Raw genomic sequence first — 20,271 nt, 5'->3', positions numbered from 1 at the left:
AACCTCATTAAGAGGTCCGGAACTTGTCATAACAGCTAAGGTATTGGGTTGACATTCAAGTCTGGGACTGGGATTCAAGTCCTGGTTAGGGCTGTCCTTGAATTCACTGCAGTGTCTGAATTCCTAGCGGTACGTCAGTAGTTGAAATCGCCAGCAGCAGGAATGATTTTTTAAGCAGGAAATCCTACAAATTTGAATCAGAGACGTGATTGTTTTGAATAAGAAAAGGGCTCTTTTGTTCAAAGATTGGCAGAAAAACTCAAAATACTGGATAAGCACACAATTCATTCATATGATTTTGGAACCTTTATTAAAAATGGTATAAACTGCTAGTTTACTCGTGAAAAGCATCATCTTCTCAAGCTCATTGTCATGTATGTCAACTTCATTATAAAAAAAGAAACATGGCATCTCCCACCTCATGGCTGTTTAATCAGAAATCAGTTGTTTACTCACAATATTATCTTGTGGCCGAGTGCAAGCTTTGAACGTGGTAAAAATAAACCACTCTGTTGGAATAGGTCAGTTGAAAAGCACAATCCTTTGCACGTTCTCAGATTGGTTTGAATAAGGTCATTACTTCACTAAAAGTATGCAAAGAAAGTCAAGAAACCAAATACAAATTGATGTTTGAAAGGTGAAAACCTTCTGCAACCGTTGGCAATACTAAGGTTGAACATCACCATATGATTGAAATGAATAAATAAAGTCATAACAGAAAATTAGACATATACCCATTATAATCACTTGTAAGGAGACAATATAAGAACATATGTAACTTTAATAGCAAACAAATGGCACCACATGCTAGGTGACAGCTAACCGCAGTGCAAGATGGAACTGTCTGGCTCAAGAAGGCCATGTGTTCATTAGGAATACTGTACATAGTGCATATAGCACCAAACCATAGACCAAGATCACATTGTGAGCATACTGAACATAATTCACGTTTTCAACAATGCCTATTTGCTCTTGTAGCTCAAAGACACAACCAAAGATAAACCAGTGAAAGACTAGGTAAATTAGTCCCTAATCACACATTGAGCTTTCGTGCAATCGTTCTTGCTTACAAATGTAAAAAATAAAAAGACAGTCGAGAACAATTCCCAGATTGTCTCTATAGTGAAAAATATATACTTTAACTACACATATTTTCGTTAAAAAAGATTATTAATGTAAATGTTGTGCTGCTCTGAATTCATGTAGTGTAATAGGTACAATAATTTAAACCAAAAAGAGTACATATTGAAATACAAAGTAAACATAATAAATAAGTATGGTGAACTTGAGAAACAGTTAACTTCTCCGATAAAAAAAATGGCATTGCATGGAGACGGATATCACTCAGTTTCCATACAGAGGAAGGTATGTAGATACTGTATGTTCACACATACAAGACAAAAAGTCAGAGGCACAAGTTCAACCAAACAGTCAAGTTTTAAGTCTATAAGCTATGAGCCGACAATGATCTCCATAATGTGGTCAAGTTCACTGAGATCGGTTCTACAGCTGGAGTTGGACGTGGGGCCGTGGGAAGAGGCCATGCTGTCCAGAAGGTTGTAAGGCCCCATCTTGGGGGTGCTCTGAATGCTTGTGAGCATGGTGTCCAAGTCATAATACGAGGCATCAACGGCTGAGAACAGCTCCTCTAGTGCCGGGTCTGACCCAGGGGCACCATTTTTGATCTCGAACGTCCCAAACACCTGCCCCATCACTGTTTTAGCCCCCTCCCCAGACTCGACCTCTGAACCGGAGTCTTTGATGACCCGGTCCTCTACCGCCACCATTCTCAGTTCTGCCCTGTCCCAGCAGTGGTCGATGGTCCCCAAGAGGGCCGGGGCCCCGTCGCTAAATGTCACAGAACAGAGAGCCTCGTCCGTTACCACTTCTTCCTCGCGGCAACCATCGTAGCCCATCACCGAGTAGAGCTTGGGCCCACCGCCCTGCTGCTCCAGCGCCGATGACCGACACAAAACCTCGGTGGCCACCAGGTGGTCAGATGGGCCAGAGCCGCCGAAAGCCTCAGTGACCAACTGCCAGCTACCGTCATGGGTCATCTCCTCCTGGATATGGCGCACCGTGTTGGCAATGAGGACCGAGCGGCACATGTTGGGCTCCACCAGCATGTGGCACAGCTGCAGCTTGATCAGAGACATGTCCAGCAGGGACTGGCGCTGCCGGCTGTACAACACCGCCTTGTTGTCCATCGCCGCGTCCACACTGTCAAAGAACTTGCGTTTGGTGCCCTTGGAGTACATGTTGGCCCTGTGGGTGGAGCCAAATAGGACTTTGGTTAGAACATAAAGCTTTTTAATAATTAGCCTTTTCCATTCACTTGTTTAGCATGTTAAGCTTAGTATTTCAGTGTTTTATATTGTTCTGTAAAGATGTCAAAAGCCCTATTTACTTATTGTAATAAGATTTCTTAATTAAACATACTAGAATATCAAGATTTCAAAAGGCTGTAATGACAATTTGCTAAGGCTAGAAATGAAATGTACATCCGAAAATCAAAGATATTATCAATAATGTACTTGTGTTAATTTACTTTGCTTCACATTTTCCTACGGGTACGGACAGGCACATACAGGAGGCGGGTTCTGAACTAGCTCTCGAAACTAAGCGGCATTCTAGTTTAAAAATACATATTTCTCACTGATATGAAAGGTCCTTATCCTTCAAAATCATACCGCAAGCGACACGTCTTAATGTTCAGATTGAGCATCGGGGCTCTTAACAAAACTCCCCTGTAAAGACGACACCTTCGTCCAATGACTCCTATGTGTAATCTAATGGAACTGAGAGTTATGATGGGTATTGAACAACTGTTTCTGTTCTTAACTCTCTTTCAGGTCTTTTCAGACAGACCTGGAAGGTGCCAGCTAAGTGGAACATCCAACTTAGATCACCACTGATAAAGAAATATATAATTTGCTACCAGAATTCTTGTGATTGGAGCACACTAGCTCTCCAGTCTTGAAACCGATAACAAGGCTTGTGTGTGTGCTACGGTAGAGGGAACGAAAGAGGAACAATGGCAGAAAGGCATTCGTCTGAACTGATACCATCTCTGCCGATTATCTGGGCCAACGGCCACATCTTCTAATATGACATTTTAGTAAATGCCCTTTAAGACAGAAGTAGTCAAAAAAAAAAAAATGTTTACAGGCAAAGAGTTACATCAACTAAAAAAAAAAAAAAAAAGTTTGTTAACTGTCAAGAGCATATTCCAACCAATGTCAGTATTGGTAAAACATTTTCAAAAGTACATACTGTGGCCCTAAAATAAAACACATACACAGACTTGTTTTAGCCAAGAAAGGCAAAACATGAAGATGTGGAAATTGGACCTTTGTCAATTCAAGCATAGTGTCTTCAATAGAAAAAATAACCCACTTCTGATGCAAGCATTAGTAATATTAACCCAAAATATCACACCGAGTACCAATAAAATGGCAGACACGCACTGAAAATGGCTAAACAGCACTTTGTACATACATCCAGAACTGAGACGAGTGTTGGACACTTGCCTCCAGCCATGGCAGCCAGCCAACCAGAGCTGCGGGAGCCTAAAAAAAGTGACAAACATGCAACTAGAGCAGGGACAACACATGACAGTTCCAGCATGTCAATGCACATTACATCGAATGTCACTGGGTGACCCGTGTGTGTGCAGAGGGGGGAGGGGAATATGCACTAGAACTCAGCTACTGGGACCAGGTGCTGAGGAACTATGAAAGGCTAAGCAATGCCCGCTTTACCTCCTCAATGCCAAGTTGTTTGTGTCACATCGGGTTAGAACCTAGTGTGGTTGTTTGAGCTACAGGAAGCGGGAAGGTAGTATGCATCGTTTTGAACACCAAGCCAACAAACTGTTAGTTGCAGGCGAAAACTAAGAACCACATACATAATGCAAAAAATATATAATGTTGAAGGGTGGAATCGTTATGCAAATTACAGGATTTGTTTGATAGTCAAAGATCACAGGAGGAAATCTTAATTAACAACCGTTAGCTATAAGGATAACACATAACATTGAGGGGGGGGGGGGGGGGGGGGGTCAGTCAACGTTGAGATGAAGGCATGGGAGATTAGCCTACCTGACACAAGAGCGTCATCCCAGCACCGTAGAGACATTGACCAGAATGCAAGCCGACACATCCTCTGCAGCGTGACTAAACTACACCACATGTCAGGGGACACACAGCAGCAGCTATTTCACTTCCTTGCCCATTTGCAGTCATTTGAGAAAGTTACATTGTTTTTAGGGCAATGTGGAAGTGACTTACTGAAAGTGGAATGACATTTATGTTTCAAAAAAAGAAGTTGCATCTATGTACTTATTTCCCACACCTCAAATCGTGAAGCAATTTATGAGCATTTTCCAGGGTGAATAAACTCCCTCTTGTATGGCAAATTGCAACAAAAATCTTTACAGGTCAACTGATATTCAAATTGCCTACAGTGGATTGGATTTATTTTAATACTTCATCTTTGTACACAGCACTGCAGTAACAAACCTATTGGACAGTTGAGTTTCCGGTGTTTGCTTTGACAGTGACATTAAACTCCAAGAGGGCCTTAGACTGATGGGCTTTTTTTTCTTATAAAAATGTCAATTTTAAAAGAAAAAAAGAACTGCCAAATAAAATCAACATCTGCCCTTTTGGCCACATATTATCCCTCAAGAAAATGTTGCAGTTTAGTTGCTGCAGTCAACTGCGGTATTGTGGACAGTAATTGCAGAGAATTTAATTGCAGTTTACCTCCCCTCTCATGTATGAATCATGATTTTACTGCTGTGCGAATGTAGCCAGAGCTCGTCATCATCTGGCCAGTAATGGCAGCACTGTGACATGAACATGGGTGGAGGTCCACAGTAGGGAGGCACCATGCTTTGTTAGAAGTAGCGGTATGTGGAGGTTATTCAACACTTCCACAATGTAAGAGGCCTGGAGGGTGGCAAGGGGGGGAATTTGAAAACACTAAAGATGAGCTACTAGGTTTTATTATTTACATCCACTGGTGTAGAGGTCAAATTATCCCTTACGAAAAAAGATTGCAGTCAGAGAGCAGTATAACTGCAGTATGCGGAAAATACTGTGTCAAAAAGTTTACAGTATAACATACATTATTATAAGACAACAAAACTTGGTCCACCACGATAAATTACTTTACATGTTGGTTGTGACGTCCTCTTTAACTTACTTTTTAGACACGAACATAAAAACCTAGATGGAAAAGGAGGCCATTTTGAATTGACAATCTAACGTTATTCTGGCCAAATTCTGGTCGCCGAAGGCGCCAACAAGTAGTTTTAAAATGTATCCTGGGACCACGTCTGGATGTAACCCATCAAAGTGCTGATTTATTACCAGTCTGATTACTGGTAACAGAGGTTACAGTGTAACAAATATCTATGGAAAGCATTAAATACCGCTCGTAAACTCCATTATAACTTACGTTCAAAATCGACCGCGCATTTGAAACGCTTTCGGGGGACTTTTATTTTTAAAGAGCAAACTGACCATTTAAAACTCGTTACACTCAACACACATTACGTAATGCATATTTCAATGTGTTGGGCTTACCTTTACAAAGTCAGTTTTTTTAGCCGAGGGTTCATATGATCTTCGTGAATAAACAAATTAAAGGCGTAGCTTCCACCGACACAGATTGCAGTCGAAGCACCGCTGCTTGTCGTGAGCGGACACATAGGTCTTGATCGACAGGCCGTCTGTTGAAATGGGGGAAAACATGAACAAAAGCCACACTGAAGAAACAGGAGACGCCACACCAGTATTCTGCCAGCAGCACAAATGATGACGTCAAGATTTTATGGTAATGAAGAAACCTTCAAAATAAAGGACCCCATTTCAATGTGGATAACTCAAAGACATTGAATTTTGGCCACTTTTATTGTGCCAACAAGAAAAGGCATTAGGTTGTTTAAGTAAACAAATAAACAAATGTGGTTTTCACATTTATTTTAACAGAGAAGTCATACTGAGACTAGGATCTCTTTTACAGATGAGCCCTGCATAAATACTTGAAAACACATACAATACACAAAATTACAAAACACTAAGAAAAACAGACACATTTATCAACATAGAGATCATTACTCTGAACTGACCAAGGGAGACAAGATCATCTAATAATCTGTAAATTGTTCCACATAAAGGGGGCAAAAAAACTAAAAGCAGGTTTATCCAACTCTGTGGAGACCGAAGGGGCCTCCAATGTTATCCAAGCCTGAGACCGGGTTTGGTAATTTGTCAGTCTAAATTAAATTAATGATGATAGACAAGTTTCTGCATGAGTGCATTGTAGATAAACACAAGAAAATGCTGTTCTCTTCTTACATACAAAGAGGCCCGCCCAAATCACTTTTTGATACAAAGCACAATGGTGAGTTATTTTACCATCACCGTATAAACCAAAGGGCACAATGGAAAACATAATCTAGTGGTTTAAGTGTAGATGCTGCTGCATGCATACAGACGGTGGCGATTTAAATTATTAAGGTGAGGCACATGGGCTGCTACAGCTTACTAAACAACATACACTTCGTATTACTTTCTTGGCCACAGTATACATATCTCCCTGGCATATTAAATCATTTATGCAGCAGCATACAATATATTTTTGGACTCACCTTGTTGTGCTGTGCTCAATTGAACAGGAAGGTGGCGCAGCGGTCCTTCTTGTGGGCTTTAGAAAGAGACCTGAAATCCCGAGTTGGATGACCTTTCAAAATAGTTTTCCATATTTTCCCAGTCGTAGCTAGTTTTATCTGAGTTCCCAGTTGTCTTGAACTCACTGAAGTCTGAGATTTCCCAGTTCCGAGTTTCCAGTTATTTTGTAAACGGCAGAAATCATGCTGGATTAACAGCATGGTTAATGTATTCAAACTTTTTCACCCTTTTTCGTGATATCCAATTGGTAGTTACGATCTTGTCTCATTGCTGCAACTCCCCAATGGACTCGGCGAAGGTCGCACTGCTTCTTGACACACTGTCACGTTCGTTGAATGGAGGAGACCAAGGCGCAGCGTGATATGAATACATGTTCCTTTAATGACGACGAAGAAACACATAAACAAACTACAAAAACAACAAAACGGACGTGAAGCTAAATATAGTGCTGACACAGGCAACTAACACATAACCATAGACATATAAATACCTTGACTAGTGAAAACCCATAGACTTACAAAACCCCCTAGACAATACAAAAACACATCACCCTTTTCACACCCTGACCTAACCAACATAATAAAGAAAACAAAGCAAACTAAGGTCAGTGCGTGACACACACTGCTTGCTTAACCTGGAAGTCAATGTGTGGGCTGGCTGGAAACACTGTTGAACTGACGACCAGAGTCAGCTAGCTTTTGCAGTGATGTAGTGTCCCTCAGTGACAGAACACTGAGCCAATCATGGCGCAACTAGAGAACATTACCAACACTGTATTTTCTGCTGGCTGCCCCATTACAACCGAAAGCACTGAGCTAGGCTGAAACACCTACATTTTGGAGCTGCCATACTCAAGAAAGCAAAAAAGAGACCATGTTCGTATGCGGCTTTATTATCTCAAAGATTTTTTTGGTACATTGTTTACAAACTGATATGTGACACGTATTAATGCCAAAATAACACGCAAAACAGGCACTTTTTAAAAATATATTTTTGCTCTGCCCCACCTGCCCTTAATGAGGCGTTGCTACTGCATATAGATAATATCCACATAATCTAAAATAGACATACATTTTGCCTGGAAGATTTCCTATCTATTAACAAAGTCAGCCATACTTTGTTTCTGTAGAAGAAACCAACCTTGAACTTCAACTTCTTCATCAGCTGAATGACATGATTTTTAAATGACAGTTTGTCATCAAGCTAGATACCAAGATATTTGTAGGAAGGAACTCGCTCAATTTGTGTACCATTCAAACTAGTCATTACAAATTCATTTAAATCTGCGTTATGGGATGTAAAAAGCATGCGTTTTGTTTGCATTTAGCACTAACTTTAGATCCAATAGTGACCTCTGCAGTGCTAGAAAATCAGACTTCAAATGGGAATAGGCTTGGCCAACCGATACAGCAATGGAACACAAATCTGCATACAAATTAAACTTTTTTTTTTACTGCAATACCAATGCGCTTTACATAGATTGTAAACAGTAACAACGGGGGCGTATGCCTTATGGTTAACTAGACGTTAACGAGACAACAACATACAGGAACTCAAGTCCTTCTGTTCACCTGATTTAGAATTCCTCACAATCAAATGTCGACCGCATTATCTACCAAGGGAATTATCTTCGATTATAATCACAGCCATATATATTCCCCCCCAAGCAGACACATCGATGGCTCTGAACAAACTTTATTTGACTCTTTGCAAACTGGAAACCACATATCCTGAGGCTGCATTCATTGTAGCTGGGGATTTTAACAAGGCTAATCTGAAAACAAGACTCCCTAAATTGTATCAGCATCTGTTCAACGCTGGTCCGACCAATCTGATTCCACGCTCCAAGACTGCTTCCATCACGTGGACTGGGATATGTTCCGCATTGCAGGCGAACAACAACACTGACGAATACGCTGATTCGGTGTGCGAGTTCATTAGAACGTGCATTGAAGATGTCGTTCCCATAGCAACGATTCAAACATTCCCAAACCAGAAACCGTGGATTGATGGCAGCATTCGCGTGAAATTGAAAGCGCGAACCACTGCTTTTAATAAGGGCAAGGTGACCGGAAACATGACCGAATACAAACAGTGTAACTATTCCCTCCGCAAGGCAATCAAACAAGCTAAGTGTCAGTATAGAGACAAAGTAGAGTCGTAATTCAATGCCTCAGACACAAGAGGTATGTGGCAGGGTCTACAGTCAATCACGGATTACAAAAAGAAAACCAACCCCATCACGGACCAGGATGTCTTGCTCCTAGGCAGACTAAATAACTTTTTTGTCCGCTTTGAAGACAATACAGTGCCACTGACACGGCCTGCAACCAAAACATGTGGACTCTCCTTCAATGCAGCCGATGTGAGTAAAACATTTTAACGTGTTAACCCTGGCAAGGCTGCAGGCCCAGACGGCATCCCCAGCCGCGCCCTCAGAGCATGCGCAGACCAGCTGGCTGGTGTGTTTACGGACATATTCAATCAATCCTTATCCCAGTCTGCTGTTCCCACATGCTTCAAGAGGGCCACAATTGTTCCTGTTCCCAAGAAAGCTAAGGTAACTGAGCTAAACGACTACCGCTCCGTAGCACTCACTTCCGTCATCATGAAGTGCTTTGAGAGACTAGTCAAGGACCATATCATCTCCAGCCTACCTGACACCCTAGACCCACTCCAATTTGCTTACCGCCCAAATAGGTCCACAGACGATGCAATCTCAACCACACTGCTCACTGCCCTAACCCATCTGGACAAGAGGAATACCTATGTGAGAATGCTGTTCATCGACTACAGCTCAGCATTTAACACCATAGTACCCTCCAAACTCGTCATCAAGCTCGAGACCCTGGGTCTCGACCCCGCCCTGTGCCACTGGGTAATAGACTTGCTGACGGGCCAACCCCAGGTGGTGAGGGTAGGTAACAACATCTCCACCCCGCTGATCCTCAACACTGGGGCCCCACAAGGGTGCGTTCTGACCCCTCTCCTGTCATCCCTGTTCACCCACGACTGCGTGGCTACGCACGCCTCCAACTCAATCCTCAAGTTTGCGGACGACACTACAGTGGTAGGCTTGATTACCAACAACGACGAGACGGCCTACAGGGAGGAGGTGAGGGCCCTCGGAGTGTGGTGTCAGGAAAATAACCTCACACTCAACGTCAACAAAACTAAGGAGATGATTGTGGACTTCAGGAAACAGCAGAGGGAGCACCACCTATCCACATCAATGGGACAGTAGTGGAGAGGGTAGTAAGTTCCTCGGCGTACACATCACAGACAAACTGAATTGGTCCACCCACACAGACAGCATCGTGAAGAAGGCGCAGCAGCGCCTCTTCAACCTCAGAAGGCTGAAGAAATTCGGCTTGTCACCAAAAACACTCACAAACTTCTACAGATGCACAATCGAGAGCATCCTGTCGGGCTGTATCACCGCCTGGTACGGCAACTGCTCCGACCCACAACCGCAAGGCTCTCCAGAGGGTAGTGAGGTCTGCACAACGCATCACCGGGGGAAAACTACCTGCCCTCCAGGACACCTACACCACCCGATGTCACAGGAAGGCCATAAAGATCATCAAGGACAAAAACCACCCGAGCCACTGCCTGTTCACCCCGCTATCATCCAGAAGGCGAGGTCAGTACAGGTGCATCAAAGCTGGGACCGAGAGACTGAAAAACAGCTTCAATCTCAAGGCCATCAGACTGTTAAACAGCCACCACTAACATTGAGTGGCTGCTGCCAACACACTGACTCAACTCCAGCCAATTTAATAATGGGAATTGATGGAAATTAATGTAAAACATATCACTAGCCACTTTAAACAATGCTACTTAATATAATGTTTACATAGCCTACATTATCCATCTCATATGTATATGTATATACTGTAATCTATCATCTACTGCATCTTTATGTAATACGTGTACCACTAGCCACTTCAAACTATGCCACTTTGTTTACATACCCTACACTACTCATCTCATATGTATATACTGTACTCGATACCATCTACTGCATCTTGCCTATGCTGTTCTGTACCATCACTCATTCATATCTTTATGTACATATTCTTTATCCCTTTACACTTGTGTGTATAAGGTAGTAGTTTTGGAATTGTTAGGTTAGATTACTCGTTGGTTATTACTACATTGTCGGAACTAGAAGCACAAGCATTTCGCTCCACTCGCATTAACATCTGCTAACCATGTGTATGTGACAAATACATTTGATTTGATTTGATTTGTAATGGTCAGAGTAGTGAACCTTGAGGCACCGCTTTATGCAACTCATGGAACTCAGATTTGACCCCATCTACAGTGATGGCCTGAGTTCTGTCATTGAGATAATTATGAAACAATCGGCAAGCATCTGCACCCAACCCTATCGAGGACACTTATTCAACAGAATAACATGGTCTACAGTACCCTATCAGGACACTTATTCAACAGAATAACATGGTCTATAGTATCCTATCAGGACAGCTTATTCAACAGAATAACATGGTCTACATTACCCTATCAGGACAGCTTATTCAACAGAATAACATGGTCTACATTACCCTATCAGGACAATATTGTGTTGAGGCGCAGATCTGGGGAAGGTTACCAAAAAATGTCTGCAGCATTGAAGGTCCCCAAGAACACAGTTGCCTTCATGATTCTTAAATGGAAGAAGTTTGGAACCATCAAGACTCTTCCTAGAGCTGACCGCCCAGCAAAACTGAGCAATCGAGAGAGAAGGGCCTTGGTCAGGGAGGTGACCAAGAACCCAATGGTCACTCTGACAGCGCTCCAGAGTTCCACTGTGGAGATGGGAGAACCTTCTAGAAGGATAACCATCTCTGCAGCATTCAACCAATCAGGCCTTTGTGGTAGTGCCCAGACGGAAGCCACTCCTCAGTAAAAGGCACATGACAGCCCACTTGGAGTTCGCCAAAAGGATCCTAAAGGACTCTTAGGTCATGAGAAACAAGATTCTCTGGTCTGATGAAACCAAGATTGAACACTTTGGCCTGAATGCCAAGAGTCACGTCTGGAGGGAAACCTAGCACAATCCCTACGGTGAAGCATGGTTGTGGCAGAATCATGCTGTGGGGATGTTGTTCAGTGGCAGGGACTGGGAGACCAGTCAGGATTGAGGGAAAGATGAATGGAGTAAAGTACAGAAAGATCCTTGATGAAAACCTGTTCCAGAGCGCTCAGGACCTCAGACTGGGGCGAAGATTCACATTCCAACAGGACAATGACCCTTAGCACAAAGTCAAGACATTGCAGGAGTGGCTTCGGTACAAGTCTCTGAACGTCCTTGAGTGGCCCAGCCAGAGCCCGGACTCTAACATCTCTGGAAAGACCTGTGCAGCATCGCTCCCCATCCAACCTAACATGTGTTGTCTATAATGTGTTGGTGTAAGATGTAACTTTTTTTATGCACTCTCATTTTATGCACACTTTTTTTGTGTTAAAATAAAGAAAGTTTTATGTGCCTCATTTGCATAAATGCAATGGTTATTTGCATATATGAATACATTAACATATAGATGCAACGGAGAGGCAATGTATTCCATTGAGCCCATTTCATTCATTACCTTGGTGTGTTTGACAGGTCATTTCAACCATTTCTGTGGTCGTAAAGTTAACGGGAAAATAACGACAGGCACAAGCAACAGTACGAAAGAGTCGCAGGAGTAAAAATGCTGGTTTTAAAGCATTCAACTTTCAAGTAGATCTTTGTTGACTATTGCTGGGTGTTATCGTCCACCATGTGCTATCGGCACATGCATACTTAGGCTGGACTGGCTCTCGTTCAGGCAAGTGAAAAACAAATGCTCTCAGGCTATTCGGAAGGCCAACGTTAGTTACTGTTAGGAGTAGTTCTCTCTCTGTGGGTCTATCCCCAAGAAGCTCTGGAAAACGGAGAATAAACCCTCCTCCTCACAGCTGCCCATGTCCCTTAAAGTTGATAATGTGGTTGTTACTGACAAGGAGCACATGGCTGAGCTCTTTAATCACCACTTCATTAAGTCAGGATTCCTATTTGACTCAGCCATGCCTCATTGCCCATCCAACATTTCCTCATCTCCCACTCTTTCTAATGCGAATACCTACCTCTTTTTCCACTGCCTCGCAACAAAGTTTCTCCCTGCAAGAAGTCACTGTCTGAAGTGCTGAAGGAGCTCCTTAAATGACCCCAAAAAACATCTGGGTCAGATGGTTTAGATCCTTACTTCTTTAAGGTTGCAACCCCTATCATCACCAAGCCTATCTCTGACCTTTTAACCTGTCTCTCGTCTCTGGGGAGGTTTCCATTGCTTGGAAGGCAGCCACGGTGCATCCTTTATTTAAAGGGGGAGATCAAGCTGATCCTAATTGTTATAAACCAATTTCTATTTGGCCCTGTTTTTCAAAAGTGTTGGAAGAACTTGTCAATAATCAACTGACTGGCTGTCTTGATTTCTATTGTATTCTTTCTGGTATGCAATCTGGTTTCTGCTCAGTTTATGGGTGTATCACTGCAACCTTGAAGGTCATAAATGATGCCACCATTGCCCTTGATTCTAAGCAATGTTGTGCTAATATTTTTATTTATCAAAGATTTTGATACGGTAGACCATTCCATTCTTGTGGGCCGGCTAAAGAGTATTGGTGTCTCTGAGGGGTCTTTGGCATGGTTTGCTAACTACCTCTCTCAAAGAGTGCAGTGTATAAAGTCAGAATATATGCTTTCTCAGCCACTGCCTGTCACCAAGGGAGAACCCCAAGGCTCGTTCCTAGGCCCAACAATCTTCTCAATTTACATCAACAACATAGTTCAGGCAGTAGGAAGCTCTCTCATCCATTTTTATGCAGATGATACAGTCTTATATTCAGCTGGCCCCTCCCCGGATTTGTGTTAAACACTCTACAACAAAGCTTTCTTAGTGTCCAACAAGCTTTCTCTGCCCTTAATCTTGTTCTGAACACCTCCAAAATAAAGGTCATGTGGTTTGGTACGAAGAATGCCCCTGTCCCCACAGGTGTGATTACTACCTCTACAGGTTTAGAGTTTGAGGTAGTCACCTCATACAAGTACTTGGGATTATGGCTAGACAGTACACTGTCCTTCTCTCAGCACATATCAAAGCTGCAGGTTAAGGTTAAATCTAGACTTGGTATCGTAATTGCTCCTCTTTCACCCCAGCTGCCAAACAAACCCTGATTCAGATGACCATCCTACCCATGCTAGATTACAGATTCGTAATTTATAGAACGGCAGGTAAGGGTGTTCTCGAGTAGCTAGATGATCTTTACCATTTGGCCATCAGATTTGCCACCAATGCTCCTTATAGGACATATTACTGCACTATATACTCCTCTGTAAACTTGCCATCGCTGTATACCCGTCGCAAGACCCACTGGTTGATGCTTATTTATAAATCCCTCTTAGGCCTCACTTCCCCATCTGAGACACCTACTGCAGCCCTCATCCTCCACATACAACACCCATTCTGCCAATCACATTCTGTTAAAGGTCCCCAAAGCACACACATCCCTGGGTCGCTCCTCTTTTCAGTTTGCTGCAGCTGGCCACTGGAACGAGCTGCAACAAAAACTCAAACGGGACAGTTTTATCTCAATCTCTTCATTCAAAGACTCAATCATGGACACTCTAACTGACAGTTGTGGCTGCTTCACGTGATGCATTGTTGTCTCTACCTTATTGCCTTTGTGCTGTTATCTCTGCCCAATAATGTTAATGCCATGTTTTGTGCTACTACCATGTTGTGCTGCTGCCACGTTGTGTTGCTACCAAGTTGTTGTCATGTGGTTTTGCTACCATGCTGTGTTGTCATGTGTTGCTGCCATGCTATGTTGTTGTCTTAGGTCTCTCTTTATGTAGTGTTGTGTCGTCTCTCTTGTCGTGATGTGTGTTTTGTCCTATATGTTTTGTTTTAATCCCAACCTCCGTCCCCACAGTAGATCTTTTTCCTTTTGGTAGGCCTTCATTGTACATAAGAATTTGTCTTAACTGACTTGCCTAGTTAGATAAAGGTTAAATAAAATAAACAATAAGTACAAATCCTGTATCAAATCATTGGCTGGACTTCGCTAAAGATCTATAGATCTCTACATTACTCCCTTTTTGTTTACAAGGCCCTGCTTCATCAATTCCGTCTTTGCTGTTGAAGTAGAGAAGCCTGAGTTGCCTAACCCGTTCACAGGATTTGTTAACTCTTGAGGTTCCTGGGGGTCTACACCGAGCTAGATAAATCTGCTTTCAGTTTTAATGCACCGTATTGCTGGAACAAAATTCAAAATACATTTAATCTTGATGTTCTGGTGCTATTCGGGCGGTTTAGTGTATTGATGGGGGACTATGGAACTGATGTTCTGGTGCCATTCGGGCGGTTTAGTGTATTGATGGGGGACTATGGAACTGATGTTCTGGTGCCGTTCGGGGCGGTTTAGAGTATTGATTGGGGACTATGTAACTGATGTTCTGGTGCCATTCGGGGCGGTTTAGAGTATTGATTGGGGACAATGTAACTGATGTTCTGGTACCATTCGGGGCGGTTTAGAGTATTGATTGGGGTCTATGTAACTGATGTTCTGGTGCCGTTCGGGCGGTTTAGTGTATTGATGGGGGACTATGTAACTGATGTTCTGGTGCCGTTCGGGGCGGTTTAGTGTATTGTTTGGGGACTAAGTAACTGATGTTCTGGTGCCGTTCGGGGCGGTTTAGTGTATTGATTGGGGACTATGTAACTGATGTTCTGGTGCCGTTCGGGGCGATTTAGATTATTGATTGGGGACTATGTAACTGATGTTCTGGTGCCGTTTGGGGCGGTTTAGAGTATTGATTGGGGACTATGTAACTGATGATCTGGTACCCTTCGGGGCGGTTTAGAGTATTGATTGGGGACTATGTAACTGATGTTCTGGTACCGTTCGGGGCGGTTTAGAGTATTGATTGGGGACTATGTAACTGATGTTCTGGTGCCGTTCGGGGCGGTTTAGAGTATTGATTGGGGACTATGTAACTGATGTTCTGGTGCCGTTCGGGGCGGTTTAGAGTATTGATTGGGAGTGTTGATTGGGGACTTATTTGTGGAGGAATGTAACTGTGTTTCTGGGTGATTTGTGATGTTTTACTTGTGCCTCCCTGACTTTGTTTTTGTATTTTAATATGCATGTATATGTATATTTTGTGTATAATATGTATATTTGTGTTGTATTGTGCAGGGCACATTTGAAAAAGAGAGCTAGGTCTCAATTTGTATCTTCCCTGGTAAAATAAAGGTAGAAATGTATAAAAATAAATTACGATTTAATTATTTAATCCTTAATGCCACAAACCTGGGACATCGAAGAGCAGCATGTGATTATCACTATTCAATAGCACCAGTGGTGGAAAAGTACCCAATTGTCATACTTGAGTAAAAGTAAAGATACTTAATAGAAAATTACTTAAGTTAAAGTGAAAGTCACCCAGTAAAATACCACTTGAGTAAAAGTTTTTTTTTAAATTGGTTTTAAACATACTTAAGTATCAAAAGTAAAAGTATACATCTTTTCAAATTGCTTATAAAAATCAAACTAGACGGCATCACTTCCATATTTTGTCATTTACGGTTAGCCAGGGGCACGCTCCAACACTCAGATGTAATTTACAAACAAAGCATGTGTTTAGTGAGTCTGCTAGATCAGGGGAGGTACGGATGACGAAGGATGTTCTCTTGATAAGTGTGTGAATTAGGCAATTTTCCTGTCCTGCTAAGCATTCAAAATATAACGAGTACTTTTGGGTGTCAGGGAAACTGTATGGAGTAAAAAGTATATAATTTTTTTAGGAATGTAGGGTCGTTACTTTACTTTTCATTAATCTGATGACTGTTATTCATCTAATCAACTAACTATGTTTAACTGTTACCCAATTAAATTAATCATGTGAAAATTAACTCATTAGGAATTTTGGGCACCACGAGAGCGGTTCTTTAACCTCTCTAGGGTAGGGGGCAGCATTTGAAATTTTGGATGAAAAGCATGCCCAAATTAAACTTCCTTCTACTCAGGCCCAGAAGATAGAATATGCATGTAATTAGTAGATTTGGATAGATAACACTCTAAACAGTTTCCAAAACTGTTAAATTAATGTATGTGAGTATAACAGAACTGATTTGACAGGCGAAAACCTGAGAAAAATCCATTCAGGAAGTAGGAATTTTTTGTTTGTTTGTAGTTTTCTATTCAATGCCATTACAGTATCCATTGACTTAGGACTCAAATTGCAGTTCCTATGCCTTCCACTAGATGTCAACAGTCTTTAGAAATAGTTTCAGGCTTGTATTCTGAAAATGAGGGAGTAAGAGCAGTCTGAATGAGTGGACCCTGCTGTGTCACAGAGCTTTTTCATGAGTACGACCAGATAGAGTGCCTTTCTTGTTTACCTTTTATATTGACGACGTTATTGTCCGGTTGAAATATTATTGATTATTTAGGCTAAAAACATTGAATATTGAATATAAACATCGTTTGACATGTTCCTATGAACTTTACGGATACAATTTGGATTTTTTGTCTGCCTGTTGTGACTGCGTTTGAGCCTGTGGATTACTGAAGAAAACACGCAAACAAAACTGAGGTTTTTGGTTATAAAGAGAGACTTTATCAAACAAAAGGAACATTTATTGAATAAATGAATGTCTTCTGAGTGAAACCATATGAAGATCATCAAAGGTAAGTGATTCATTTAATCTCTATTTCTGACTTGTGTAACTCTTCTACTTGGCTGGTTACTGTTTGTAATGATTTGTCTGCTGGGCTATGTTCTCAAATAATTGCAAGGTATGCTTTCGCCGTAAAGCATTTTTTAAATCTGACACCGTGGTTGGATTCACAAGAAGTTCATCTTTAAACCTATGTTTAATAGTTGTATCTTTTCTGAATTTTTATAATGAGTATTTCTGTATTTGAATTTGGCGCTCTGCAATCTCACTGGATGTTGGCCAGGTGGGACGCGTCCCACATACCCTAAAGAGTAACCTCTTCAGTCTATCCCCTACTTTTTCGAACATTCTGTTAAAAATCGCACAACATTTCAGCGTCCTGCTACTCATGCCAGGAATATAGTATATGCATATGATTAGTATGTGTGGATAGAAAACACTCTGAAGTTTCTAAAACTGGTTAAATAATGTCTGTGACTATAACAGAACGTGAACAGCAAGCGAAATCCCAAGAAAAACCTGGTCACAAAAAACACAGAAAAGTATTAATCCGCCAGTCTCTGAACTGTTTATTGCAAGCAAAAATATATAGCCGGGAGCTTGCAGTCCCTACAACTTCCACACGATGTCGCCAAAAACGTCATTTTCATTGACAAAAATCCTTTGTGTAATGACAACTAGATCCTTCATTTCGGCCAGCATACAGGAAAAGATTTTTGGAAGAGAGAAAAAGGACAACGTTTTCTTGAGTAGCTGCTATTGAATACAGATCGCCCAGTGATCAATTTGATCGATTATTAACGTTTACAAATACCTAAAGTTGGGTTACAAAAGTAGGTTGAAGTGTTTTGTCAAAGAATATAGGCAACTTATATAATTTTAAAAAATGACGTTGCGTTTTGGAAGGGAGCTTTTTCCTGAACCAGACAGGCTATACAAATGGATATTTTGGGCATACATGGACGGATTTAATCGGGAAAAAGACACAATTGTGATGTTTATGGAACATATAGGAGTGCCAACAAAGAATATCATCAAAGGTAATGAATGTTTTATATTTTATTTCTGCGTTTTGTGTAGCGCCGGCTACGCTAATTATTTTGTTTACGTCCCCTTAAGGTATATTGGGGTGTTGCATGCTATCAGATAATAGCTTCTCATGCTTTCGCCGAAAAGCATTTTAAAAATCTGACTTGTTGGCTAGATTCACAACGAGTGTAGCTTTAATTCAATACCCTGCATGTGTGTTTTAATGAACGTTTGAGTTTTAACGAGTACATTTAGCATTTAGCGTAGCGCATTTGCATTTCCAGGTGTCTAGATGAGACGTCTGCGTCTCAGGTGGGAGTAAGAGGTTTTTAACAAAAACACTTTCATCATGTTTCATATTTCATGCACAATGTCATATAGTGTGTATACTTTTCAAGTTACAGTATTTCCTTTATAAAATTTTTAATGACAAAATAATAACCCATATGACATTAGTGTTCTTTTAGGTCACCTCTGCTCATTCCCCACATTCTATGTTAGAAATATTGTTCCAGTATTCGCTTTAGAACGTGTTAAGAGTTTTGGCGGGAAAATGTATGTGTACATGTCTATACACATTCCTGTGTGAACATTGGAGAGAGATGTTTTCTGAATGTTCTAATCCTTGAGTTACAACAGGGTGTGAACTGTCAACCCCCCACCAGCTACCTTCTACCCCCTCTGCGGGTGAGAGGGGGTCTGGCTGAAGGTATTTATTGCCAAGCTGATCTGACCTATTTGGATCCTCACTGGACAGTCATGACAGTAGTGAAGTTAAAGTAAAAGTAGTCAAAAATATAAATAGTAAAGTACAGATACCCCCCAAAATAACTTAAGTAGTACTTTAGTACTATTTTTACACAAGTACTTTGCACCAGTGAATAACGCAGATTCTTATGCTTTTCCATGTTAGGAATTAGACCAGCACAAATAACCCAATAAGGAATGTAATGGAGTAAAAGCAAAAGTTGTCAAAAAAATATAAAGAGTAAATTAAAGTACAGATACCCCAAAAATAATTTACACCACTTGTTGTCACAAATATCCGGCCCATGCCCAGTCATACTCGGATTCTCAGCGTGTGTCCCTCAAAGTCATTCCGTCTCATTTGCAGCATTCAAATCATGGTAATCGTGTGTCTGTGAATCACAACATTGAAGACGATGAGTAATCATTTTCACAAATTGAGCCATATACAATACAACTTAAGGACTGAGGACAGCATTTTGATTGACGACATGGTGGTTGATACTATGTCTACTGTGTGTGAATGTTGTAAGAATCTTACCCCAGCCGCGGGTCCATGTGAGTGTGTGTGGTCACTTAGGCCTGAACATCAACCAGTACCGGGACCATTGGAGACTTGGGATGCTTGCTCTCAAAGTGCAGGAAGTTAGTAATCAATCTGTGGGTTAGATTGAATTCAAAGTTGACACAAATGATAAACTAAGCAATAGAATGCAACAAACTACTACAAATATGAAAGAATGTACCACACAGGCCAGTCCAATAGCCTACACAGGGAGAGGAACCTAAAGTCTAATACAATACCAACCAATACTACTCACCTGACAGACAGGGCAGGTGTGGACCAGTGCTGCAGTTTGTGATAAATTGGAGGCCACACTACTTGCCTAGAGCGTTTTCAGCTATACTTTTCATGGCTGTTTATTTACCACCACAGACAGATTCTGGCACTGAGACCGCACTCAGTCAGCTATATAAGGAAATAAGCAAACAGGAAACCACTCACCCAGAGGTGGCGCTCCTAGTGGCCGAAGACATTAATGAAGGGAAACTTACATCAGTTCTACCAAATTTCCATCAATATG

General features: G+C 41.6%; 1 protein-coding gene across 4 annotated transcripts; it reads right to left on the bottom strand.

Moving 5' to 3' along the window:
• Positions 1–291: 291 nt before the first annotated feature.
• On the bottom strand, positions 292–7,458 carry LOC110521985 (cell division cycle-associated protein 4). 4 transcript variants are annotated; one of them, XM_036975505.1, is made up of 6 exons: positions 7,189–7,458; positions 6,659–7,074; positions 5,592–5,737; positions 4,101–4,180; positions 3,499–3,569; positions 292–2,265 (listed from the first exon to the last, which is right to left on the bottom strand). In XM_036975505.1, exons 4-6 carry the CDS (start codon positions 4,116–4,118, stop codon positions 1,452–1,454), a joined length of 903 nt encoding a protein of 300 aa, XP_036831400.1. In that variant the 5' UTR covers positions 4,119–4,180; positions 5,592–5,737; positions 6,659–7,074; positions 7,189–7,458; the 3' UTR covers positions 292–1,451. The 4 variants fall into 4 exon arrangements, with proteins under 4 accessions (XP_036831400.1, XP_036831401.1, XP_021455684.1 ...); XM_036975506.1 differs by lacking the exon at positions 3,499–3,569 and having other exon boundaries at positions 6,659–7,449; XM_021600009.2 differs by lacking the exon at positions 4,101–4,180 and having other exon boundaries at positions 6,659–7,449.
• Between the last annotated feature and the right edge of the window lie 12,813 nt (positions 7,459–20,271).

Source organism: Oncorhynchus mykiss, chromosome 4 (genome assembly GCF_013265735.2).
Source record: "Oncorhynchus mykiss isolate Arlee chromosome 4, USDA_OmykA_1.1, whole genome shotgun sequence".
Classification (NCBI taxonomy): Eukaryota; Metazoa; Chordata; class Actinopteri; order Salmoniformes; family Salmonidae; genus Oncorhynchus; species Oncorhynchus mykiss.
Note: the sequence above shows the minus strand (reverse complement) of the source record. Positions and strands in the feature narration are given on the sequence as shown.

Excerpts from the sequence above, each read along its gene's own strand:
- LOC110521985 (XM_036975505.1), bottom strand. Across the intron at positions 2,266-3,498 it reads CACTCGTCTCAGTTCTGGAT|GGCCAACATGTACTCCAAGG; the intron begins GTATGTACAAAG and ends CTCCACCCACAG.